Here is a 25,917-nt window from a genome sequence, read left to right as displayed (position 1 = left end):
GAATTCCAAGGTGAACATAGAGAAGAAGAATTTAAATAAAGAAATAGCCAGCTGTAGCACATACATTGATTTATTATATGTAGATTGTTCATAGCTTATTGTTTCTCTATTTTTTATAGCAACAGCAAATATACTATAGTTTGGTCAAATTAACAAATGTTTTCTCCAATCTGCCGTCGATGTGATTATCCATGTCGGATATACCGGATATAACATGAATAAACGAGCCGTATGTACATCATTGGCAGGTTGTGATATCGGAGGCCGATCAATCATCCGGACATGATGGCCTTCGTTCGAATTTGGTTGCCAGTGATAAGTTTTTTTTTTTTGATAATCATTTTCATAATCGAAAACATCCACAAGAGAGGTCTAGTTAGATAATTAACTAAGTTCACACAGCGCGTACTAAAAGCGTACTAAGAAATCCTATCATCCTTCTTTCGATTACCTCCCATGTATCAAAGGTACGCGCTGTCTCCTTTTTCTTTTTTTTTTTCTGTTTTGTTAAACGTTTACACGAAACAACGCAATGTGTACGTAATTCAAAAGAGTTTCCCCCCTCCCCTTTCCCAAAGAATACTTTTAATGTTAAGAAAGTACTTGGCGCATTACTTTCTCTCACGTCCGTCGCATTAAATGCCATCGCGATTAACTGGCGAATAATCTTATATGTAGTCCCTACATTTATAATATTATATACAATTGTTTGGCACCGAAGTTATCGCGTCTTTTCCTTTCGTTTCTTTTTTTTCTCCTCCAAATCGTATGCCAGCGAAGATCCAATGTGAACGTACGCCCGTGTATCCAAGAGTGACATTAGGTAAACGGTACTTGTCAGCGAACGCTCGGTGATCAATGATAGCACTCGATGATTCGTATCAGTGCACCAAGGATCGAAACCTTGGAAGCTCGTGAAACAATATTGCCTTCGATTCGCATGATCCTGTCCCCAATCGTTGCCCATCACGAACGCTTCAATTGCGAACGACGCAAGCCGATGATGTTTAAGTGCATTAGCATATTACAAGATCCTCTTCCTCTTCTCTTTTGGCATAGTTTTATAAATATACATATCTTTTTTGCGTCCAAGTCCTTCGCCCTTCATGTTACAATGGAATGTGTATGATACCGCTTCCGTCGTTATAGGAGCCTGTCAGAGCAGGTGATGTGGTCAGTACATTGCCAATCCGATTCTTTGACATATATGTTACATATCGCATCTTTTATCCGCTACATTTTTCTCGTCATTGAGACGGATCGGCAAAGCACTTCGTCCGCAATGCGGTCTTATCGTTACGAAAGTTACATTAATCTGTTTGTTTTTTTTTTAATCCTTCTTCTTAACCGTATCCTAGAAAAAAACTGACTGCCACTGGTTCTCAGCGAATTCCAGACTGCCCAGCAGTCAGACATACATAACAATTATCACAACTTAATATCGTAATACTAATACAATATTATGTAAATATATTAATATTTAATCATAAATATTCTCTATATATATATATTATTAACAACTGACCTGTTTGCGTTTTACATCGTGTGATACACGTTTCGTATCGTAATACTGTATAGATCGGTAAAATACCATACGAAACGTAATATACATTACGATCTCCTTTTTTTCTGGACTACCAAGCTTGGGACGTAAATGGAAATCAACATCGTCGTAAGTACGCATAAAGCGTGTTAATTCTTCCGATACTGGTTAATATGTGTGTGTACGTGTATGTGTAATAATGTGTTACCGTGTGTGTTAAAGTCTATTATAATTTTACTAAAAAAATATTGATCGATAAAAGCTACGCATATAGTACTAGAATTATTAACATTTAAAAATGAAATCTATTTTCATTTTCTATTAATGTAAGAATAAACATTAACAATCATTGAGTCGATAATGGAATTTATGCTGTATATATGTGTGTATTTGAAATCCTTATCTACCCGTCCCTCTTGCTTTCATGAGTGTTATTTTGTGTTTTTCGCGTTGTATTTATATTAAGTTCGTACAGCGCAAACGCTGTCGGAATAATTCGAGGCCGATTTTTGTTTTGTTACATACGCTAGTCGATCAAGTTCCTCTATGTGGCTACGTATCTTGCGTTACCGCAACATGTTCGATCACTTTCACATAATGTTTGTTCACTCAGAAGAGATCTTCGTCCGGATCGCTCGATGGTGCAGCTTGAAGCGCCAATTGCATGCTAGATTCCGTGTTACGCCGCTTCATTTTACCCTTAGTCTTCTTCAGCATCGTAGCCTAGGAAGGGACAGGATCAGGGAGCACACAAAGGAGCAATCGATAAAAATGTCAGTCACTACCGCTGACAAAATAGAAGTATAAATAGAAATAGAAATAGAAAATGGAAATTACAAACTTACAGTTAACTTATACGTAGAAAAAGAAAAGATAAGAAACGTTCTTTTGTAAAGCTAACACTACTATCCGATAATAATGCGTCTAATTCACACATTACAAGCTCGAGCTAGCTGCATTGGATCGAGGCATCGAGAAGGTATCACGAGGAATTCGATCGAGGATCGGTTTTACATGCATCAACGAGGAGGGATCAAGGTTTCTTTTTCATTCTATCCTGTTTCTGTCTATTTTTCTTTGTATAAGTGGAATTGTTTCAGATGGCATGTTTGTCACACCGAGACTCCTTTCTCGCGCGTGCATTCCGCTCGTGCGCGTCGAGGAGTCTAGGTGGTGATGTCGCGCATCTTACGAGATACGATTAAAACAAACGGTTGTAAGTTGTGGTATAGTTGGATTACTCGTCCGTGCTCTTGCCCCCCTCCCCATTAGCAGGTAGAATCGACGGTTCGGTATTGCGACGCTTGATCTTACTTTTCTTCAACATGGTAGCCTGAAGTGAAAGGAACAAGGAGATATTAGTCGAGTGCAATTAGGGAAGGAAAGCATGCGCTGATAGGTATCAGCAATCAGGTTACGCTTTTACGGAGAATACGTAGAGTATCGTAATATAAAATAAAAAGTGCTACAAACTAATATACAGGGATGCCTGTTATAAAAAGTTCTACGTGCCACAAGAATGTGTGCCCCATTATTCTACTTAAACTCGAACAGAATGCAATGCGCAGTTTATTATATCTGGAGATTATATATTATATAGAGATATTACCGTGCTAAATATCGATATATTATTATTATCGTGTTAGTAAACGACTCTACATCACGTTCTGTCCGTTATTTTTGTGGAATTAGGAGGAGATTTTATAAGAACATTTATGTCAAAGTATTACCTTGAGCGCTGATTTCAAGACTACGATGTCTCCGGGACTCTGAACCCATGGTTCACCGTCTACTTGTACAGGTATGTCTGAGTTTAAGTGAATTTTTATATGTCCGCCCTATCAAAATGCAATGACAAATGAATTAATACATATTGCATTAAGAAAGAAAAACAGAAGATATCATTTTAGTATTATTATTTTAGTTTACCTGCGCTATTCTCATAGCCGTACGTAAACCCGACTGTATTTGTCCAAGATGCATAACGCCCGTGACTCCAACAACTTCCAACATGCCGTCCCAATGATTCGGTGTATAAAATTGATCTTCTTTGGTATCTGGTCCCCAAGGATTAGCACCAGAACCCCAACTAAATGACGAAAAAAACATTATTTAAAACGACACATAAACGTGTATAAAACATGTCTCCTCTTTTATAATAATATATTCTACAATGATCACCTTAAAATGTTCAGAATAATTATTCCTTCAACTTGTGGTAACTCGACCAATTTACCATCTACTTCTAATCGAATTTCTTTATGTAAATCTTTGCACGGTTTACGTTTGACCATTTTACGTAAGCCCATCGTTACGTACACGCTCTTATTTCGTAATCTGCTTTTGAACTTATTTGGATTTTCCTCTCTCGCATTATGAAAGTCGAGACATAAATCCGCATCGATACCAATGCCAAAATAATTGTTCATTACATATATTTGTGTATTGTCTTCGCTAGTTGTACCAGCACCTGTAATATGCAAATGGCGCGATGCTACCTGCTGAGAAGCTGCAACATTTCCATTTCATTAAAATTCTCTTATTTAAATTACAAAACTCGTTCGTATCATTAAGAAACGTGTCTCTTACCCGCAGCGTTACAAACTACTTGAGTTTGTTCCTTCTCTTCTGGATGAAAAACTACAGTCCATCTATCCAATATTATTTCTTCTGCATCGATAACGTCTCGCAATAGGTTTAATGGATCCTCGTCACCTGTATATCCTGAACCCCAACATAATACACGAGCAAGATCGTTTCCTGTTCCCAGAGGTACAATAGCGCAGGCGGGAGAAGAACATTGACTATCCTGACCCACATTATCTAAACATTGTAATACCCAGCCTATCGTTCCATCTCCACCACAAACTAATATCTTGTAGTCCTTTATATGACGAAAAACGTAAAGTCTGTAACATAAAGAAAGCATTAATTTCTAAGTGAGCACTCATTTGCGCGTAAGTATATCGTTATGCTTCGGAATATAAATATAATCCCTATTATCTGAAGCAACATGATCTACTTACCCGGGGAGAGGTCCGCCATTTTCAAGATCGAACACTTGATAAGGATTTAATAGTTTACGAAAACTAGAAATTAGCTGAAGTCCTTGACAGCCGCCAGATTTTACATTTACAAACACGAGCAATGGTTGAACGCCCGTCGGTATCATACTTGGCTCGATACTCGGTAAAATCATTACTTGCGGAAGAAGAAAAAAATAAGTGAATATTTCAATATATATTTTATTAAAAATCAATACAACAGAAATAAAACATGTATACTGTATTCCATATCTATCTCTCTTGATATTGTCAATTAACAAGTAGTACATTTCTTTCTCAGATATATTAAAAGATATAAAAAAATAAATATATATCACATAAATACCTAAAAGATGTTTATCTTCATATTTTGTTTCTCGTAACGTATATAACGCTCTAACTGCCGTATCCAAATCTTCGAATATAATAACTACCGAACCGTATTCATAATAAATTGGGCCAATTGATGAAAATCTATTTTCTAAAAAAGTTGTTATATATGTTTTATATATATATATATATATATATATATATATATATATATATATCAATATTTCTGTAATTTCGTAGATAAAACAGAATTAATTTCCCTCTGGATAACCAACCTTTTCCTAAAAATTCTGTTAACATATTTTCATAACTTCTTTCAGAAAGATTTTGCGGTAAGTTACCCACGAATAAAGCCAAGTTAGGTCCATGGGGATCTTGCTTCAGTTGTAAATAGAATCGCATTAGTTCCATTTGTCTAATAGAATCTTTTCCCAACTTTTTAACAATATCCCAAGGTCTTTCATCCCAAGACAAAACTCTTTCCGTTACTAATAAAAATAAAACTCTTATATTTTTCATGCAATAAACAAAACGAATTCTAAAGAATATTCGAGCTAAATTTGAGTAAACGTCAAAGAATAGATTCGAAACGTACCACCACGGTCTAAAAGAATTTCACTGCATCTAAAGTCATCACAAGTAAAATTTTGTAAACCAAACTTTTCCAATGTCTCATTTATTAAGTCTGCAACGGTTGTTGCTTCGGTGACAGGTACTGTACAGAATGACTCTGATACCTGCAATTTGCCGGGATAAACCCGTACCTCTCCGCTGTCATTATCTCTGAAATCACATGAAATTACATGTTACATCGCAACATTCTTTCATTTTTAATATCGTATAATTTCATTTAAATATCGTATAACTTCAAATCCATCTTCTATTTTTCTTAAAAAATAACTTAAAAAGGAAATATTCTAAATATATTCCTTCTTTTTAAATGTAGTATATATAAAATAATGTATATAAGATAAATTTAGATAAATGTTTAGATAAATAATAAACTTACTTAAATCGCAAGAAAACAGCCGGACGTTTGCCTTCTTTGCGAGTTAAATTTAAAACAGGCGTTGGGTCACATAATTCAGTTTCTTCCGCGGCATACAGGTCAGTTAAGTAAAAGTTATCTGAATTTTCCCAAAAAAGATTTCATTAATTATATCTAACAAAATCTCCACACTTATTATATTAATATAGTCCATATGTACGCACTAGGATCTTTTGTGATGTGAAATGCGCGCAGTGCCAATGTGAGAACCTGCTCCGTCGTAGCCTGCCTGGGTACCGAAATTACTCGAAATATCCTTCGCCTTAAAGAACTGTTGCCATCGTACACTTTAATCATTTCTGTGAGAGAATCAAATTCGCAGATTAGGCGATAGATAATTTCGAAATTAATAATCGGAAGTTGTATTGAAATACCTTCGTCACCTCTATCTTTATCTTCTTTCTCTTTAGGAGAACGCGGATCACGGCCATGCGCTGCACCCTGTGCCGGTTCTCCATTGTCACGATACCTTGAATCGCTACCAAATTCCTCTGATATGCTTCGCGCTGTTAACATAAAAAAAAAATCATACTTCGAATGTTAGAATATACTTAATAAAATACAAGAATACCTAAATGAAATAAAATGTTGTTAATATAAAGTACAATAATATCTAAGTGAAACAATAAAACCTAAACGTAATAATCTCCTCTTCCGTTGAATATATTGCGAAAATTTCATTCCTTTTACTCAGATAACATTAATGGTGTTTTTCTTGAAAAGCGTTACGAAATATTTTATATCATAAACAAAATTTAATGCAATCTTAATAATATTAGTCTATAAGAAAAAGTTTTTGTATTATTAAATTTTTGTAGAATTTATTACTTATAATTGATTATTGTCTCGTTTAATTGTATGGAAACTATCAGTGACGTTTAAATCACCAGTTTGTGTACAAATATTCGAGAAAAATTTGCATGAAACAGATACTTTAAGGGAAGTAATGAATAAATTTAAGAACACTTTATAAACACAAAGAGCGCTGTAACGACTCTGTTTATTCAAGAATAAATTACATCTCTTACCATCGATTATTTACGATGGATTTGTAGAACACAGACACGATAGGAAGAATTAGTCAGTAGTATTCTTGAACTTCATTTCACTGCATAGTAGAGTGATAAGCATCATGGAATCTCATAGCATCCAGTGGGCTGAATGACAGTGCATGCACTGAAGCGAGACATACATACATGCTAAACGTAAACAGTAAACAAAATACATCCATAAAAAAAGTTGATGCACCATGATATTTATGTAAATGCATGTTGTGTGAAAATTTATCATGTTTGATTTAAACGATATCTATTTTAATAAATATGTCAATATTTTCTGCTTCCTAAATTAATTTTATGTAAATAGTGTCCTTTTGCTATCAACTACTCACATTTGCTTGACTCAAGCAAATTCACAAGAGATAAAGAGTAATTTCATGTTAATTAATTATTTATTAGGAAATTAGTTCAATCTCATTTTAATAAAATATACTTACTTTTTCATATTGTTTGAATATATAAATAGTGAATATAATTAAAAATGTATATGTATGTTTACTTTATTGCGCCTGTAAAATGTATGCATGTGTGTGTGTGTGTGTGTACGTATGTACATACGTACACACACACACACACACACACACACACACACACACACACACATACAATAAAGTAACATACATATACATACATGTACACACACACACACACACACACACACACACACACACACACACACACACAAAATTTTAATGTGATAAAATATCACTCAATATAATGTTGGAAAGTATGATAAAAGCAAGCTAAGTATTTGCATTGTTATTACGCAAAATAAAAAGTATATAAATAAATATGATGTCTTTTATAGCGCTTTCTCAATCATAACTGCGAATATTGGATAAGTAATTAAATAGACAGAGATAATAACAATAACGATCACTACAGTGTATTTCAATTTACTCTCAGTCTTGTACGATAAGTATATCTTAGAATTGAGTACATTCACACAGATGAATGTCTGACGATGATAATATTCTAGATACCTCGAACATAAGGAGGGGAAGCATGACAATTTCCATGGCAGCTACGTGGCAAAACTAGCGAAAGGCGCCTCAAAGCTTCGGCTAGGCGGCCTGCAGCCCCATTTTGTTCACTCTCAGCGAAATCGAATCGCTCTCCGATGTTATCTTCACATAGAAGAAAAGATTGACCGAATATTTTAACGATTACCACAATTTACCAAATCTATTAATTTTACTTTTTGTTAAATACTTTATGATACTCTATTGTGACTTTTGTGTTTACTTTTCCCCCTCTCTCTCTCTCTCTCTCTCTCTCTCTCTCTCTCTCTTTTAGGTTTAATTAATTACATAAAAAGATTTGCTTTCTTTGATATCAAACAGTAAGAATAGATTTGTAATTATCAAAATAAAATGTTATTACTTTCAGCTTTTACTTTGTTAAATATATAATTTTAACATTAATTCTAATTACTATCTAATTATGAAACTCTATAAAAAATAGGTGCTATATCTATTAAAATATATTATGTTTTAATAAAAAGCACATTGAAAGTAGCAATTAATGAAAGAGCAATCAGCCACAAAAGCCATAGTAATTGTGAACAAAATATCTAATCAAAATATAGAACAAATGTAGCTTTAACATTATTTAAAAAATTTTATATGATTACAAATTACAAATTTATTTAGTACAGTTTAATTTTTCATATAATGTGTACGCCATGATTCTAAATCCCTACAATAAATTTAGAAATTTTCATCTGATATTATAATTGACAAGTTCCATGGCAAATTTTCACGTAATATATTTAATGATATAAATGATTGAATCGTGAGTGTGTATTATATGATGATTAGACAGCAGTCACACTTTCTAATCCAACAGTTCATTCCTAATTTCTGTATCTAGCACACGTTTGCTACACAAAGATTGCTGTAAATCATAAAAATATCTTGCAATATTTGTCTACATTATTATTTTAATTTATTGTTTCTTTTTCTTGTCTAACAAATATAATATCTATAATTTAGTTTTTTTAAAAAATAGTATGTGCAAAAATGAAAAGCTAAGAGTGTAAGAAATTGCAAGTAGCAAATATAAATACATATATATTCATATAAAATAGAAAAATGAAATCGATTAGAAAAATTTAACTACTAATAATATTTGATAATAAATTTGATAATAAATTTTCAATCCATAATAAAACGGAACAATGAAAGTTTGAGGCGATAATAATTTAGAATATAGACAGAGTCTTTCTCGTTTCATATCGAAGAAAGTCAACGTTGCATGCTCTGAAAAGAAGGAAGAACATGTATATGTTTACAAATATATGTTTACAAATCTTTATGGTATTTATACACGCGTGAGTAAATGCTAAAAAAATATCATGCAAAAAATTTATGTTCCAAAAATTAGTTATATCTCATACAAGAACTTCTCTACTAATATATAAGGAATGTTTTGTATATTACATTCTTTCTTCAAACTTTACATAATGATGTACAATATTTTCTGCTACCAATCATCAGTGCATATTTGCATACGTGTACATGTGCTATGCATAGTAAAAATAGATATATAAAATCTCATACATATATGAGTTATACAGTGTGAAAATAATCAATTGTGTCAATAGGTAATACTGAAATGCTGAATGATGGATTGAAAAAAACTTTATAAAGCGCTAATCAACAATGAAATTCATAGTGTACAAATAGGAAACGCGATAATTTATACAGTATCCAATTACATATAGGAACACCTTGAGCAAAACTCTCAATATGATTATGCCATTATTTGTTATCTGAGTTTAATCCTAATAATGAAATCATTTTTTACTGCAATAATGTACCCCCTAGGTTTATGGCGTCTGGGTCACTGTTTAAATTATTTAAAAAATTTTGAAAAAATTCTTTTTTACAATTTCTATTAATGTATATATTCTGTAATTGATTAAAAAAGAGATTTTTAAATAATTCATCTTTATCAATTACTAAAAGATTTGTGAAAGTTGATGTCTGATATAAAAATTATAAGTTTGTAAAAAATAATTTTTAATAATAATTTTTTTTATAAATATGTAATTTAAACTTTAAAAATTATGAAAAAAACATATTTTATTTTTCTGTTTAAAAATTTATTTGCAAGAATGAAATTGTTTTTTGTTATTTTCAAACAGAATTTTTCGTTATTTTCTATGACAAAGAAATAGTCTTTTTAATATTTTAAGTACATTTTGTTTTATGAAAAAAAAATAACTATTAATAGTAATAATAAGAAAACATTTAATAATAAAATAAAATATAATCAAACAAAATGACAATATAAAATAATACAAAGATACAAATTTATAAGTCATTTAAACATTCAGTGCAAATAGAATAATAATAAAAAAACAAAATAATAATTATTAATAATTAATGTATAATTATTTCCTTGAGAAAAAAGAGAGAGCAGTTAGCCTATTACTACTAATCTACTTAATAAATATCGCACATCTTTTATATTTTAAAAAACTACTTTTAATGTTAAAATAAATTATTTATTAAACACATTACATATTAAATTAACAAGAATTAACAAGTTTCATAAAAAATTAATTTTCTTGTACAAAAAATGTAAGTAAAATGAACCTCTAAATCTATCCTCTAAATCTATCCTCCTTCGATTTATTTGTTAATAGCCAACAATAAAATATTTTTTCTTCTTAACTTAACGATGTTAAATGCGCTTCTGCATATTTTTTAGAAAAAAGAATCAATGAAAAAAGTTCAATTATTTTTGTGAAACTCGAATATGAAGAAATGCTTCAAACGCCACAGATCCAGAGATTCATTATCAGAGTCAAATGTATGGATATCACTTTGAAGACTATACATACTTGTAGTTCGAAAGTAATATGTTTAGCGCAATTACTACTATGATCAAAAAGTATGGGGATTGAGTCCATTTAAATTACACATTTCGAACATATCGATGAATTTTTTTTTTTAGATTAGTTGGACTGTTTCTAGTCTCTGTCTAAAATTTCATGTCATTATCTTTCTTAGTCTACAAATAAATGCTTGTTTTGTGATTAAGAAAAAGTATTTTCGGCGATTTTTGTTATATCGAATTTTGTTGAACATAGAATTAACATTTTGTCTTCGGAAAGTCGAAATTTCGTGTACAGAAAAAGTAAATATGTTTCGATGATGAGTAAGCCCTGGAAAAATGATCCTTCCAAGGTGATCTTCGTCTTCGATGTGTTCTCTACCTTCTTTGAATACTTTATACCATTCGAAAATCCTTAATCTTGATATGCACTCATCACCGAAACATATTCACTGTTTTTGTATATGAAATTTCGTTCCGAAGACAAAATTCTATGCAAATTCTTTGTTCAACAAAATTCGACATGTTTAAAATCGTCGAAAGTATTTTTTCTCAATCACAAAACAAGCATTTGTAAGACTAAGGTAATGACGTGAAATTTTAGGTAGAGATTAGAAACAGTTCAATTAATCTAAAAAAAATTTCTTCAATATGTTCGAAATGCACATTTAAATGAGCCAATCCCCATACTTTTTGATCACAATATACACAAAATTGTCTAGATAACTGCGTGCATTGATTATCAATGCGGACAGGTTTTATCGATTACAAATACAATTTAATTTTTAATAATGTTGAAATCTCTAAGACAGCTGCATTATTAAAGCTGTCTTATTAAACGGAAGTTCAAATCTCGTTTTAGTCACACTTCTCCTTGTTCGTAACAAGAGAGCTTGTGAGAGCTTGCTTTAATGTCCAAATTATATTCCCGATGGGACTAATCAATAAAATATTAAAGTGCTTTGCGGCGCGTGACAAAACGCAATTCCTCATTCCATTATTCTAATTACCTGTTAACACGCACATAATTACACGACAGACACTTACGGCAAGAATACTCACGCGCCAGCACTTCTCTACGACGCACTTCTACTCCGATAATGGCTTCCATGGGAACTTCGGTACGCGGAATACTAACTGCATGTGGCGGCAGGTAAATTGGTTCCAAGTTACCAAAAGTGCATTCTTGAGGAATATTCTTGTAACAATACGCGTGCAACTAAAAATTGAAATCAAATTTGTCATTAAATGTTATTTTAACGGGGGCTTAAAAGGAGTTTTAATCATGCTAACAAAACATACTTTTTCTCTTTCTTTCTCTCTATTCATATACAAATCATTACATATTACACTTGATTTGAAATAAATAGGTATTGTAATGTAATATCTATTTATATTTTATTCTAATTTTAATTCTGCTGATAAAATAATCACAAAATTAAGAAAAAAGCGAGTTAATAACAAATCTTTCTTTTACCGTCATGCCGCACCACTCGCAACGAAACCCGCCAAGGCACTCAGCAGTAAAACAACTCTTCTTGCATACAGCACATTTCGAGCTGCTCGGAAGATTGCCTTCTCGCCAATGATGAGTGTGCTTCACTGCTGACAGATCCTTATCAGGTAGGTATGTGGCATTTTCCTTGCAATCTGCCACCGCGAAGTCTTGGCATTCTATGTGCACGAAGTACTCGCATACTACAGAAAATAAGCACAGTTCAAAGATTCACATGATGCCTATTGAAGTTTTAAGTATTTAGGTAACTTCAGCTTACTTTCGCAGTGTATGGACAGATTATCATCCAATCGTTTCCGACAGACGTTGCAGAATTTTCTTTTACGATGTACTTGTCCGGACCAACAATGTGCAACCGGATTCTGTAACACGTCCAATGTGAAAACATTAATCTTACAATATATACAGTGTGTCTCATATTAATGATGCGCTTCTCATGGATAGATAGAGCAGATCATATTGGATAGAAAAGTCCTCTACCATTTTGTGATTTTCTCGCAATAGTTAACGAGATATTAATTTAAAGATCTGCGAATGGATTTTTCTCTGTTCAGTATAACCTACTTTATCTGCCTACAAAAAATACGTCACCGATATGGGACATTCCATATATTAAAGAAGTTTTCAAAAAATGTCTTGGCACAACATGTATTGTCAAATAAGTAACTTCTTAATATTCTTTTAATATCTTTGTCTTAACTTCATAATCCACGTTAATTATTTTATTACAACATTTAATCATTTTACAATATATCCCTGAGAAGGTTGCGTTCTTATATTCTAATTATAGGCGTTATATTTATGCATAGGCGGTTAATCGTTGTCTTGCCTTAATCAGGCTTGCCGCGATGCTGGAGCAGGGAGAGACGACGGCCTTGAGACAGCGGTCGTGCACCACGAAGTTACACACTGTAATCAAAGAAAAAAAACCGTGAGAATTTGAGAGAAACACAGAGAAATACGAGTGGGATTAATTGCGTTAAATCGAATAATGTTACCAGCTAAGCAATGTACACTTTAGTATAAATCAATACTGCTCATGTCGTAATTTATAACAAGATCTTCTGACCTTTCGCGATATAAGTAAAAAATGTCGAGAATCATACACGTTATTTAACGCTTCTATTGTTAATCGCACGATACATAGTGATAGATATGTACATGGTAGTCAAACTTTATGTAAAAGTTTATTAGTGATAGTAAATATATATGTACATATAGAATATAAATATGTGCACACACATGATCGATGTTGCACGCACGCACGCATATGTCACGCCACGCACCGCGCGCGCGCGCGCACACCACATCACCCCCCCCACATCATATATATATATATGTGTGTGTGTGTGTGTGTGTGTGTGTGTGTGTGTGTGTGTGTGTGTGTGTGTGTGTGTGTGTACATATATATATATATGTATATATATATATATATATATATATATATATATATATTTGTTTAAAAAATCATAAGTTTTGTTAATCCTCATTCTCCGAAAAAGGTAGTCCTCTTTTTTAGTTTTAAAAAGTTGACAGATATTAATAAAGTTCTATCATAAATCTGTTAATATTATCGATTATAAATTTAGGGTCAATATGAAAAGCGCGTCGCGTTGTTCTGCTAAAGTGGCTCCGAATCACGTGCAGAATGTGAAGAATTGTTTGGCAATTGTTTGGCAATTTGTCGAGAAATGATATTTGAGGGTCAACAGAGGTAATGACAGAGAGAGAGAGAGAGAGAGAGAGAGAGAGAGAGAGAGAGAGGGAGAGAGAGAGAGGGAGAGGGAGAGGGAGAGGGAGAGGGAGAGGGAGAGGGAGAGGGAGAGGGAGGAGAGAGAGAGAGAGAGAGAGAGAGAGAGAGAGAGAGAGAGAGAGAGAGAGAGAGAGAGAGAGAGAGAGAGAGAGAGAGAGAGAGAGAGAGAGAGAGAGAGAGAGAGAGAGGGGTCATCCGTGTATCTGTCATCCACTCGATACAAGGTGACGGGTGTCGCATCTTCCCCCTCGGTAACGGTAATGATCGTGTTCTATCGCACTCTTGCAACGCTAATCAGGCAAGATGTGGGAAATTTGTCGCATCGGCGCGCAGGTGCGGCTCGAAATAGTACTGTGCATCCGCTTCGTTAAGAAGGCGCCATCAGCCGCCATCGACGATCGACCGTCGTTCCACGAATGCCGAGTTAACTTTAACTTGCTGAGTGGGCAGCTTAAATCGAAAAGAAGAGGTACTCGTCTCATCACCAAAGGGAAGGAGAATCTCTTCGTTTATCTCGCGTGTCCTGCTCGAACAAGCTTTTCAAATGAATCGTAAAAGATACAACGTTAGAGATCGCAAAACGTCCACTTAATGAACGATTGTAACGTTAAGTTCCAAACATTTGCGATATTTAAAATCTATCCCAGGCGTATAAGGTCTGTTCCGAGTATTCGTGACTCTTAAGGTCTGTTTTAGGAATTTGCGACATATAAAGACTATTCCAGGTATTTGCGACATTTAAGGTCTGTTCCAGGTATTTGCTACGTTGAACTCTCAGCGGATTCAATTTCCGGAACCAATAGATTCCGAATTCCGGAATGGATTCCGGAACCAATTGAACTCAAATGTAACTTCCTTCACGTTCCAAAAAAAGATTTATGATTGAATTCTTACATTATCATATCCATGTTCTTTTAATGATATTAAATATTTAATATTTCTTTTAATAAATTAAAATATAATTGATTTATAAAAAATATAAACTATAAAGATATAAACTAAAAAGTATACACAAACTAATTTGTTGCAAAGAACATGTATCTATTCTTATATTATGTGCATCATGTTACATATTCTTATAATTATATTATAATTATATTACGCATAATGGTATCGATGCTTAATATTATTATTCCTCCATTTGATAAATTTTTATTGTTGTATCATTTTTATTTCCATTTTCAAGAAGTTTTTTGGAAAAAAAACAACATTATTTCAATTCACTAATTCCATTGCTCGTTTTGTTTAGACATCTTTTAGTCAAATAACATTTTCTCGATGTTATGCTGAGAACTGATTATTGTACTAAAGGAGAGAGAAGAGAAAAGAAAAATTGGTGACAACCATTTTAAGTAACATAAGGCACGCATAGTCTGAATAGACTCAGCGAGTTTTAAGACCTGTTCCAAACATTTGCGACGTTTAATTAAGATCTGTTTCAAGCATATGAAACATTTAAAATCTTCATCCGTATTCTGATATTCCTTGACGTCCATTTAGACATGCGATTGGTTGATTCTACTATGCACGCGTTTACGTGCAAATTTATCCGGATAGGCCTTTAATGTATGTACATACTCAATTGTGGATTTTACCGTGTTTATATCATCGTTCATCGGCTAACGCAAACCGCCATTTAACTGCTCGAATAAATAATCAAGAGCAGCAAAGCTGAAGCATCAAATAGACAAGTTGAGAAAAAAATTCTTTGGTGGTAACAAAGAAGAGAAAGGAGATTAATGCAATATGTATCATGACTTAGAAAGATCTTTTTAAGACACTCAGAATGATTGCTCAGATTCGAGGTTCCACATCTGGAATCTGTTTATTTCTTTAGTTGTATTCCTAGACCCTTCCCCTTCTCTTTAGAAAATGAACACGCTTTTACTCCAAACGCGAAGAGTTTAAAAAGAAAAAAGAAAAATCTATCTCTCACAACAAATTTTTATCAATATCGAATTTATCTACATTAAATTTGTTGAAGTACTGAAAAATTATTAACACAGTTGTGTCCGTTAAATTGTGTCTCCGTTATCTCCTTAGGAAAAAAGGAGAGAAATCTCCTTATATTCCACTAATTTTTCGGTAATCATAATAATCTCGGCGAGTATCGGTTTTCAATATACAGTATTAGACGATCACTTTGGAACTCTCTGCATGCTTTTATTAGTCGATTAGCTTTTGGAGCAGGTGGTCGTCCTATTTATAACGATCCTGATCGATAATGACAGCACGATAAGTCAACCAAAATTGCCTTGGCTAAGATTGTCATGCTGAAGAATCGGCTTTTGATGCTATGAAGAAACATCGTTGCGACTACCCCTTAAAGCTCGACATTTCTTGCCAATTCGGCGATCGAGTTTTCAATGTAGTTTCATTCGTATATAGCGACCTTAATCTGTTGTAATATTGATCGTCTACGCCATTTGTTTTCTTTTTTACTGCTAGTTTTTTTCTTATTCCGAGGAAAGAACATAAAAACCTGATATGGCATGTAACAAATGTATATAATACATTCGATTAATATGTATCGCAGAATCGTTTCTTCCATGCCGCGAGATATTCGAGAAGACTAAGCACATGATTTAAAGCGACGCGGTAAAATTGTAATACAAAACATCAGAGTTTTATGCGTGCAGTTGTATATACGATATTGTTGTGTACACGATATCTCTAACGAATGATCCTTTTATTAATAGCACTTTCATCATACTTTGACAATCAATTCTCGTTGTTTTAAAATCTTTTAGAAGTTAGCCTCTCATTTTTAGACTTAACTTATTTTGAGAGCTGTATTAAATTGTACTAGGTTTGTGTTACATTGTGCTCGAATATTAAAACCATTAATGTAAAAAACATGATTAAAAAAACAATATTTTAGATCAACCTATTTTGTGATTATTTAAATTTTCTCGATTGTGCTAATATTGTACTAAATTATTACCAAAAAAACAATAACAAGTTATGATAAAAAATAGATTTAGAAAATATAGTACAAGTAACATTTTATTCTTATATCAGTTATAGCCATATGGGATATAAATACATACCTAACATATATTAGCTCAACACAAATCAGTATCACTTTTTCAAGCAATACAAGATATTAAGAGTACTTTATGCTTGAGCGCGACTCATAACGTTCGGATTCTATGTCCATCATTACATTTATAACAATTCGATGAATAATGTTTGAGTTATGCTAACTTAGGTAACCTCAGTATAACCTCTGATTTCATTAGCACAACATTATTAAGGACACTTAGGCTCTGTGCACAATGAAAAAAATATTAGAAATAGAAATAAATTTTAGAAATAAAAACTCAGAATAAAAATTAAACGTAACGCACATTTAATACAAATAAGATATGACTATATTTTATACTTATTTATATTCATTGCGCATTATATTTAATTTTTATTTCAAATTTTTGATTTCCAAAATTTAATATTTCCTGTTTCTAATATTTGCTCCATTGTGTGCAGGCCCTTACTCTTAACGCAACTCTTAACACTCAGATTTCATATCCAGTAGCTGCTCAAAAGTATAAAATGCTCTAACATTATGTTAAAGTGTTACTTTCAGAAAACGATAGAATAACAAATAATAATAGAAGTTATACTAAAAGGTAAATTTAGAAAATATAAATAACGTTTATTCTTGTATCATTATCTATGGCATACAAATATACATAATTAACTTAACTTGGGCTTGTTTAGCACAAGTCAGCAGAACCTCCGATTTTGTCAGCACAACCTAATACAACCTAGTATAATCTAGCACTATCGACAAAATTTTAAAGATCGCTGAGAGCGCTAAAGAGGGCTGATCTAAAATATCAATCTTTTTTTCATTTTTTATCATATTTTTCATATTAGAATTTTAATATCTGCACAAACTTAACACAGTTTAATATAACTCTCAAAATAAGTTAATTTTAAAAGACGGGGGTTATTTTTTTAACAGATTATTGTAGAGCAAGATTATCGGAAAAAAAAATAGAATGGAAAGAAATATAATCGTGTTTTTTCGAATAAAAAGAAAGCATATATATATATATATATATATATATATATATATATATTGAACAACATACATAAAACAAATATATATATTATTATAAATATTATCTGATAATCCATCTAGTAAACACAAATTTATCTATATTATCAATAAAGAATACAGTTAAATTATTGAAGAATAAGCTATCGCGAGAATATCCAAATAATGACAATATAATTAATATTAATTACAATTATTTGTTTAATCTTTCGATAAATTAAGTTTTTAAAGATATATTTAATTCTTTGATTGCAAATTTTAGAATAATTGTAATAAATAGTGGAATTCGGTATCTCATATAAAAAAGCTTCTAAAACGATAAAAACTTGTTATTAAAGATTTCATAAATATACAAGAATTTTTTCAGATTTGTAGTAAGAAACAGTGCAAAAAACTATAATGATCCTCAAAGACCTATATTATTGGAAAGTGCTAAATTATGAATTGCCAATCGAGAATTAAGAGTGTGACATCATATTTTACATTAATTGTTATAGTTTTATTATTAACGCGTTCTAAACTTGTTTCATATACATTTAAATTCAATCAGTTTTTTGAATAATTTATTGTCTTTTCTTTCATTTCATGGAATAAAACAAAAAATAAAATTGATATCTCTGTTTAATTTTTTATAAGATATTATCTATAACAATTTATGAAAAAATGAAGATTATATTAGAATATATGCATATATAACTTATTTCTATGTTTAAATTTGTATTAATTATATTTGTATAAATTATATATTACTTTCCTGTTTTAATATAATATGTTTCAGCTTTTAAACTTGATATTATATCATTACAATCGAATTAGTAGTAGCGTCGATAAAATAAATTGATAGATCATTCCAGATTTTATCATATATTGTGATATAATATTACAAATTATGATATAATATTCGGCATAATGAGTAACTAGCAATAATTTTTTGTAATCTATCTACTTTAAGTAATCTATCAATAATTTTATTTATTCTACTATTAATTTTTAGAAGCAATGCATCATCTTATTTTATGTGTGCCTCAAAAGCTTAAATATATAATATTAAAATCAGAAAATTTGTACACACACACAACACACACACACACACACACACACACACACACACACACACACACACACACACACACACACATATTATATCTCCCTGATATGTATGTACATCCGTATATCTCTTTAAAATAACATAAATAAAGAAACATAATTAAGGCATCCCAATCTGTTAATACAAAACGCAATAATATTTATTAGTAAATTTCAGAAGCTATTCATTTTTCAAATTTGTATTACTTTATTATCACTACGATAATGTATTTTTTTCATAAAGAGATGATAACACAAACAAAAAATTTCCTCATTTTATACAATTTTTTTAAATTGGTATTAAAAATTATTGTTATGCGCTATTCTCATTTCTATCATGTTGCATAGATCTTGATATTTACTATCGTTATATTATATTGATTTATTTTGCGAATCTCGAGATGTATCATATATACAACGTATATACAACGTACGCAGTACATACGTGTCAACTGAAGTTTTATCTCTTTCTGCATATAAAGATTAGAAACTTTTTGTATACAATAATTTGTATGACAAAGACATGTGTATTGCAACAATAAACAATTATTAATCTAAATTTTATACATAGAGAATTTTTAGATTATTTAATATCGATACGTTATTACAAAGTCTTTTTACAAAAGCGAAATTTTGAAAAATCAATCTCTAAAATTAATTAATTCCAATTAGATTATTTTAAGAAAATTGTTAGCATTCCAATTATCGCGATCGTTAATATGTATTCGTATCATTATTGATCAATATAAAATTTAATAAATATAGCATCAAAAACATATTTAATATAACATGATAGTTTGATATAAATAAATATTCTGGATAATGCACAGTTAGCATTTCTAAAATAATAAACACAAATAAGAAAATAAGCATAAAAGTTGAAAATGAATTTATAAATTATTAGGATTTTATATCATGGATTGGATTTAAACTGACAATGCTAAGTATAATTTGCAGACATAAAAACAACTTTATTTAAAGCAGCCGACGGTAAAGCGATCAATACATTGTATAGCAAGGTTTAACAATGGCTTTAGAAATATAACGCTTTATCTTCATCTTTTTGTGAAGTTAGCATCTCATTTCTAGAATTTCGATATAATTAATAGAGTTCTGGTTCTCACAAAGCAATTTTGGAGTTCTTGATACGTCTTTAAAAAAAAATTCAAATGATTAAATGCAAAAAATAATAATCTAAAGATATGTTAGTTACACCAATAAATATATAATACGTTATATGAAACGTTTTTCTTTTAATAAATTTGGAAACTTTCTATGTCTTAAAACTTTTTTTGAGATCTGGTGTTTTCTTTGGATTTTACTTAAAATGGAGATTATCATCAATTTTCATATGACAACAATTGGCATCCTTATTCCTTATATCTTGAACTGTTATTTATAACTATTATTTTTTAAATAAAAAAGTCATAAAATAATTTATGAAACAAAATTAATTATTAACCTAGAGATTAGTTCGCATAATATAAAAAAAAATGTGTAATTTTATTCGGAAACCAACATATTCTGCTTCCGTAGATTATAATGATCAAATATAACTTTCTGAATAAAACGACAATTTTAGGAATCTTTTTTTGAGACCGTATCAAGGTTTAAAATTGGCCGTTTTTATAATTGCTCTGTAACTTACATAGAGTATTATGTTTTTAACGATCTGAAATGACCTGAATTGATAATCATATCTCTAATGATCATAGAATTTTATTGCTTACGTCCTTTTTATTAGATAGTAAACATATTTAATGCCAATTCATATATGCCAATCGAGTTTGTTCTCGATGAAAGGCTTAAAAACGATCTATGTGCCAAATGTGGGGCTTATTATATCTAACTCTTTTGATCGAATATTCCAACATATTCGAAAGAATGCGAGAATCTAGAGGCACACAGCACGTTCCGCTCGTGTTTCAACGAAGATCCTTTACGTTTCTTTACCCAACAGCGAGCTCTCATGCTTGCTACCTCGAGGCAACCCTCTTTGCCGCCGTCGCTGTTGCTGCCACAACCACCATCACTACCGAGCGCCCGCGCACCCCTTCAATCCCTTCCACTTCGGCAACCTTATCCGTGGTCTTTCAGCCACACTACCCCACCCCTCACGATCAATGCTCGTGAAAAGGTGGGCGCGCGTTCGTGCTCGCGCCCTCTGCGTACGTTTCGCTTCTCTCCCTTCTTCCTCCTCACGTCTCTAACTCTTTCTCACTCCCTCTTTCCCTCCCACTCTTTTTGGTATCTCTTTCCATTCTTTTTCTCGGCGGATCACTCCACTTTTCTCTCTATCTCTCTCATATTTTGCACTGATTCGCGCGGTTGGCGCTAAAATGTCCGAGACTCGACGGAGCACTAAGAACGCGCCACCCTGATCCGATTGAATAACAGATATCACCTCTATTTTTCCGATATCGGCATCGCGATTGCCAGTCGGAATCGCGACCTACACCTCACAGGAGAAAGACTAGGAATAAGTTACCGAGCCGTTATCGAGCACAGTCGACTATCGATTGATTCGCGGTCTTGTCGAGAGCCCGCTTGAAATTTTAAAGACCCTCGCGAGAACAGTCGTTCGTTTACTTTTTTTTCTTCTTATAAATTCTGAGTCATCGGACTGTCCGAACGGACAGTTTGAGAGAATGTGAAGTTTGAATTTGAATTCCATAAAGACGGGGACGGAAAATCAAGTCTCCAGGATTGCGCAAGTATTAATCCGAGTGCGTTCGTACGCTCGCTCCTCGCAAAATTTGTGCGCATCCTCCAGCGTGAACAAGATCGACAGATACCCTCTCCATGGGGATGTAGTTCCAGAAGAGTTACTGTCTTTCTCTTCTTTCTCTTTTTTTATATGTTTTTACGTATGCGAGAATAATACATATATTGTTTTATAATCGTCGTTATTTTGCAATTGTCCGTGATACTCGGGGAAGCTCACTTCTCCTAGACGAAACATAATACAAGCGCCTCTTTCTTTTTCTCTCTCCCTTCGCTTTCTGTCAGAGCTCCTTCGGCCTGACACGTCGATTGAATTTGATCGTGTCGCGCTCCCTATCGCGAGCTTACCTTCGCAGATGTACCCCTGCTGTATGAGGCCCCAGAGCATGTCCGTGCAGCTATGGCAGTACGTCGGCTTGTGAAACGTTTTCTTACTGAAGCTGTGCCCATGGCTGGCTGGAGTCTCGGCCGAGACCGACGCCATATTCCCCGTTCCACCGCGGAACCGTTCACGCCAGATTTTCACCGTGAAGCTATGCAGGGCGCGCCGCGCGACGATGACAACATAATTACACGCCCGACACTACGTGATCTCGGAACCGTACGCGTACATAATTGCGCTGCTGCGGTGATGGTAGTAATAGTAATAATCGTCGCTGGCCGTACGCTGGCCCACTCGCACCGTCGTACCGTCGTCGTTTCGTACGGCGCCTCGTCGTAACGTCGTCGCGCCTAACACGCATTATTCCACGAGCCGCGCCACGAAATGACCGACGCGCCGGCAGCCACGATCGCACGCGCCAGATGCGTCGTCGTCGTCGTCGTAAATCGCCACCAATCCGCCACCGATCGCCACTCTGATCTCACGGCCGCTGCCGAGCATCACCGTTGTCGTCGCTGCCACTGATGCTGCCCTCGTACCCGTCGTCGCCGGAAATCTCGTTCGCCTCGTTCGCGATACGATGCATGCGATACCGCGTTCGCGCATCCGACAAGCCTCTGCCACCTCTGCTGCTGTTGCTGCTGCTGCTGCTGCTGCCGCCACCGCCGCCACCACCACCACCGCTGCTGCTGCTGCTGCTGATCCGAGCGTACGCCGCCGAGTGGTCGCACTGACATCAGCCCCTTTTCGTCACCGCCACCGGCCAGTGGCGGATGCGCTGCCCTAGCGGCCTGAGTGGGGCGTCATGTGGAGGCCGAGCGAGAGCCAAGAGATGCGAACCGCCCTTCTCCGAGCTCGCGCTTCTCTTCCCTCCCGCTTTCTTTCCCTGATTTATTCTCGGTGAGTCGTTCCCATGCTCGATAATTCCTCCCTTCCGCGAAAGATCCGATGAGTCGCGATCGATGATACCTCCGGCTCCACGTGGAGAACAAGCAGACCCGCTCAAGGGAGCCGGAGCAACGGAGCACAGGTCCAAGATGAAATTCTTCCCACGGGGAGACGAAAGCTTCGTTCCTCAGCACTGTTAACGGCGATGGGAAAACGGAGGGCCGCGTATTTCTCCGTCGCTCCTCGATCCCCCGTAACTTGGCTCGCACGTCCCTTCGCCGCGTATTTCAACGCTTTCAGCCGTCTATTTCCAATCGGTCTCTCTCTTCCTTTCTCTCGCTCGATACTCGTATCTCGATAATCTCATCTTGAGTCGAAAACCACGAATATTCGCGATGTTCTTGGAACGATGGTGACTAGGAGCACGAGCTCATTGATGTGAATCCAAGACACCTTTGATCCTCTTACCATCAATTCTCATTTCAGTCGCGCGATTCAATCGAGAACTCAACGATTAATCTTCGCAGTATATATATCTCTCCCTCCCTCTTTTCCCTCTAGAGGAACCGTCACCAATGCGGACCGCGGTGCAACGACGGGCGTCTCTTGTCGTTCAAGCGTGTTTGAATCGGAGCAACCGGACGTCAATAACGCGTGCCGATCGCGACGCGCGGAACCGCGGACACGCTGCACACGCTGTATATCAGTGATCTCGCGCGATCAGGGATGATGCCCGACATCGACGACAGTACAACGACGGCGATGGCGTCGACGTCAGTGACGGGGGCCGACGCGTGACGGTACGACGTCAACGTCGTTTTCCTCGACGCGCCGACGCGACTCCCGCCGGACTTCTCTTCCACGCGCGGTACGCCTCGTGTCACGTATCCGTCGCGCGTCCGTGTGCCATTGTGGACTCCATCGCGTAGCGAGGCCTCCTCCCTCTTCCTTCCCCTCCCCGCGCCAACCCCCTCCTCGCAAAATCCACCTCGTTACCGATTTGCGCGGCTACCGTTCGTTATTTCCGAACGAGCCGTGCGCCGAACCGGATGCCCTCCGAGCGCGATCCGATCTTCCTTCAGTGCGCGTGCGCGCGTACACTCGTCTAACAGTGAATAAAGAACGGCTAGAAGGCGACAAAAACAGAAAGTAGCGGCGCGTTCCATTTAATCGTCGCCTCTCGATAATGAATCCTGCCTATTATCATCGCGACGCCCGTCGTCGTCGCATTGTACATCGCTCGCTCGCTCGCACGCGCGCGCGCGCGCGCGCCCACACACACACACACACACACACACACACACACACACACACACACACACACACACACACACACCATACACACGCGCGCGCACATTCACGTACACGTCCGGGATATATGCGATTGCACACGGCCGCACAATGCCGCGTGAATCGGGGGAGTTACGGACGCCTCGCTTGGATTTTTCAATAACGGAAGCATGAGGAGGTGGCACGCATTTTCATATTCCCTGTCACATCCGTTGTATTCATTAAACCGTCTGCTGCACATGCCTACATTGACGGACATTATAAAGTTATATCTCGCCGTGCTTTCTCTCTCTCCCCCCCTCTTTCCCTCTGTCTGTCTCTTTCTCTTTCTCTCTATTGTACGATCGAACGTGAATGAAGTGGGTTTAAATTTCAATACGGGAAAGAGAAGCACGCTAAATGCATCAACTGCCGTTATTACAAACTACTGTTATAATCACGTATAGGCTTCTAAATGATATGTTAGAAATGTTTTTTTTTTTTGAAAGTTCCAATGTCAAAGCATAAATTAAAAAAAAAATGGCGGTCAATGGTTGATTCTTCATTTTTGTCCTAATTTTACGAGAATTCTGCACAGAAATGTCTTCTTTTGATGGCATAAAGCTGTAATAACGTACAATTGTATTAGTCTCACTTTAACGAATGTTACGCATAAAATTACTGTCTCCGATTTTTTTAATTAATTTGCTCGTCTAATATTCATATATGTGACAATTAATGGATTAATCTTCGTTAAAAATACACAAATATTTACATTCTGAGCTAATATTATCTAAATATGCCAATCATATTTAGACGAATATATATGAAATTATATATATATGAAAATTATATATGAAAATTATTTTAAATTTTAATCACAATCTTCTCGTACGGTTTTTTAATTGTATTAATATATCATATTAATAATACTAATTTATAGCAAAATATTATTTTAAACCAGATAAGTTATTTCTTAAAGATTTTTGGATGAAAACGATGCACAAGTTAAATTTTTCTAGTTTTCAGATTTCCAAAATTTCTAGCATTTTCAGATTTCCAAAATAATCGAGATTTAAAATGGCTTTTTTACAATATTTGAAAATTTTTCATAAAGGTTAACGATATTTGAAAATTTTGATCAAAACTCATGAATGTATTATTTATCCTCTATAAAATGCATTTTTTTAATTTTAATGTCTTATTTTTGTCATGTTGTGAAGAATTTTAATACAAAGTTTTACTAAAATAGTACAGACTTTTCTGCTTTTGAATTGCAGCATTTTTTTCATTCAAAAGTCTGTAAGGAACTTTGTCTAATTCAAAATAATAAAAATGAAAATATTTTTTATAAACTATTATAATATTAT

The 25,917-nt window shown here is 34.4% G+C and overlaps 1 protein-coding gene across 9 annotated transcripts; it reads right to left on the bottom strand.

The window, feature by feature from the left end:
* Positions 1-52: 52 nt before the first annotated feature.
* On the bottom strand, positions 53-24,188 carry LOC105434192 (diacylglycerol kinase theta). Of its 9 annotated transcripts, none has more exons than XM_011649830.3 (18): positions 22,357-24,188; positions 13,212-13,291; positions 12,642-12,744; positions 12,344-12,564; positions 11,914-12,085; positions 8,007-8,150; positions 6,349-6,471; positions 6,130-6,264; positions 5,927-6,044; positions 5,513-5,700; positions 5,193-5,405; positions 4,934-5,068; positions 4,570-4,744; positions 4,133-4,452; positions 3,725-4,052; positions 3,473-3,632; positions 3,274-3,381; positions 53-2,266 (listed from the first exon to the last, which is right to left on the bottom strand). In XM_011649830.3, the coding sequence occupies exons 1-18, from the start codon at positions 22,490-22,492 to the stop codon at positions 2,153-2,155; spliced, it is 2,973 nt and encodes a 990-aa protein (XP_011648132.2). In that variant the 5' UTR covers positions 22,493-24,188; the 3' UTR covers positions 53-2,152. The 9 variants fall into 9 exon arrangements, with proteins under 9 accessions (XP_011648132.2, XP_011648131.2, XP_011648133.2 ...); XM_011649829.3 differs by having other exon boundaries at positions 6,340-6,471; positions 22,357-24,187; XM_011649831.3 differs by having other exon boundaries at positions 6,340-6,471; positions 11,929-12,085; positions 22,357-24,186.
* Positions 24,189-25,917: the final 1,729 nt, after the last annotated feature.

This window comes from Pogonomyrmex barbatus, unplaced genomic scaffold, assembly GCF_055798465.1.
Source record: "Pogonomyrmex barbatus isolate J1 unplaced genomic scaffold, ASM5579846v1 scaffold23, whole genome shotgun sequence".
Lineage (NCBI taxonomy): Eukaryota > Metazoa > Arthropoda > Insecta > Hymenoptera > Formicidae > Pogonomyrmex > Pogonomyrmex barbatus.
The sequence above is the reverse complement of the archived record's forward strand: the minus strand, read 5'-3'. Positions and strand labels throughout refer to the sequence as shown.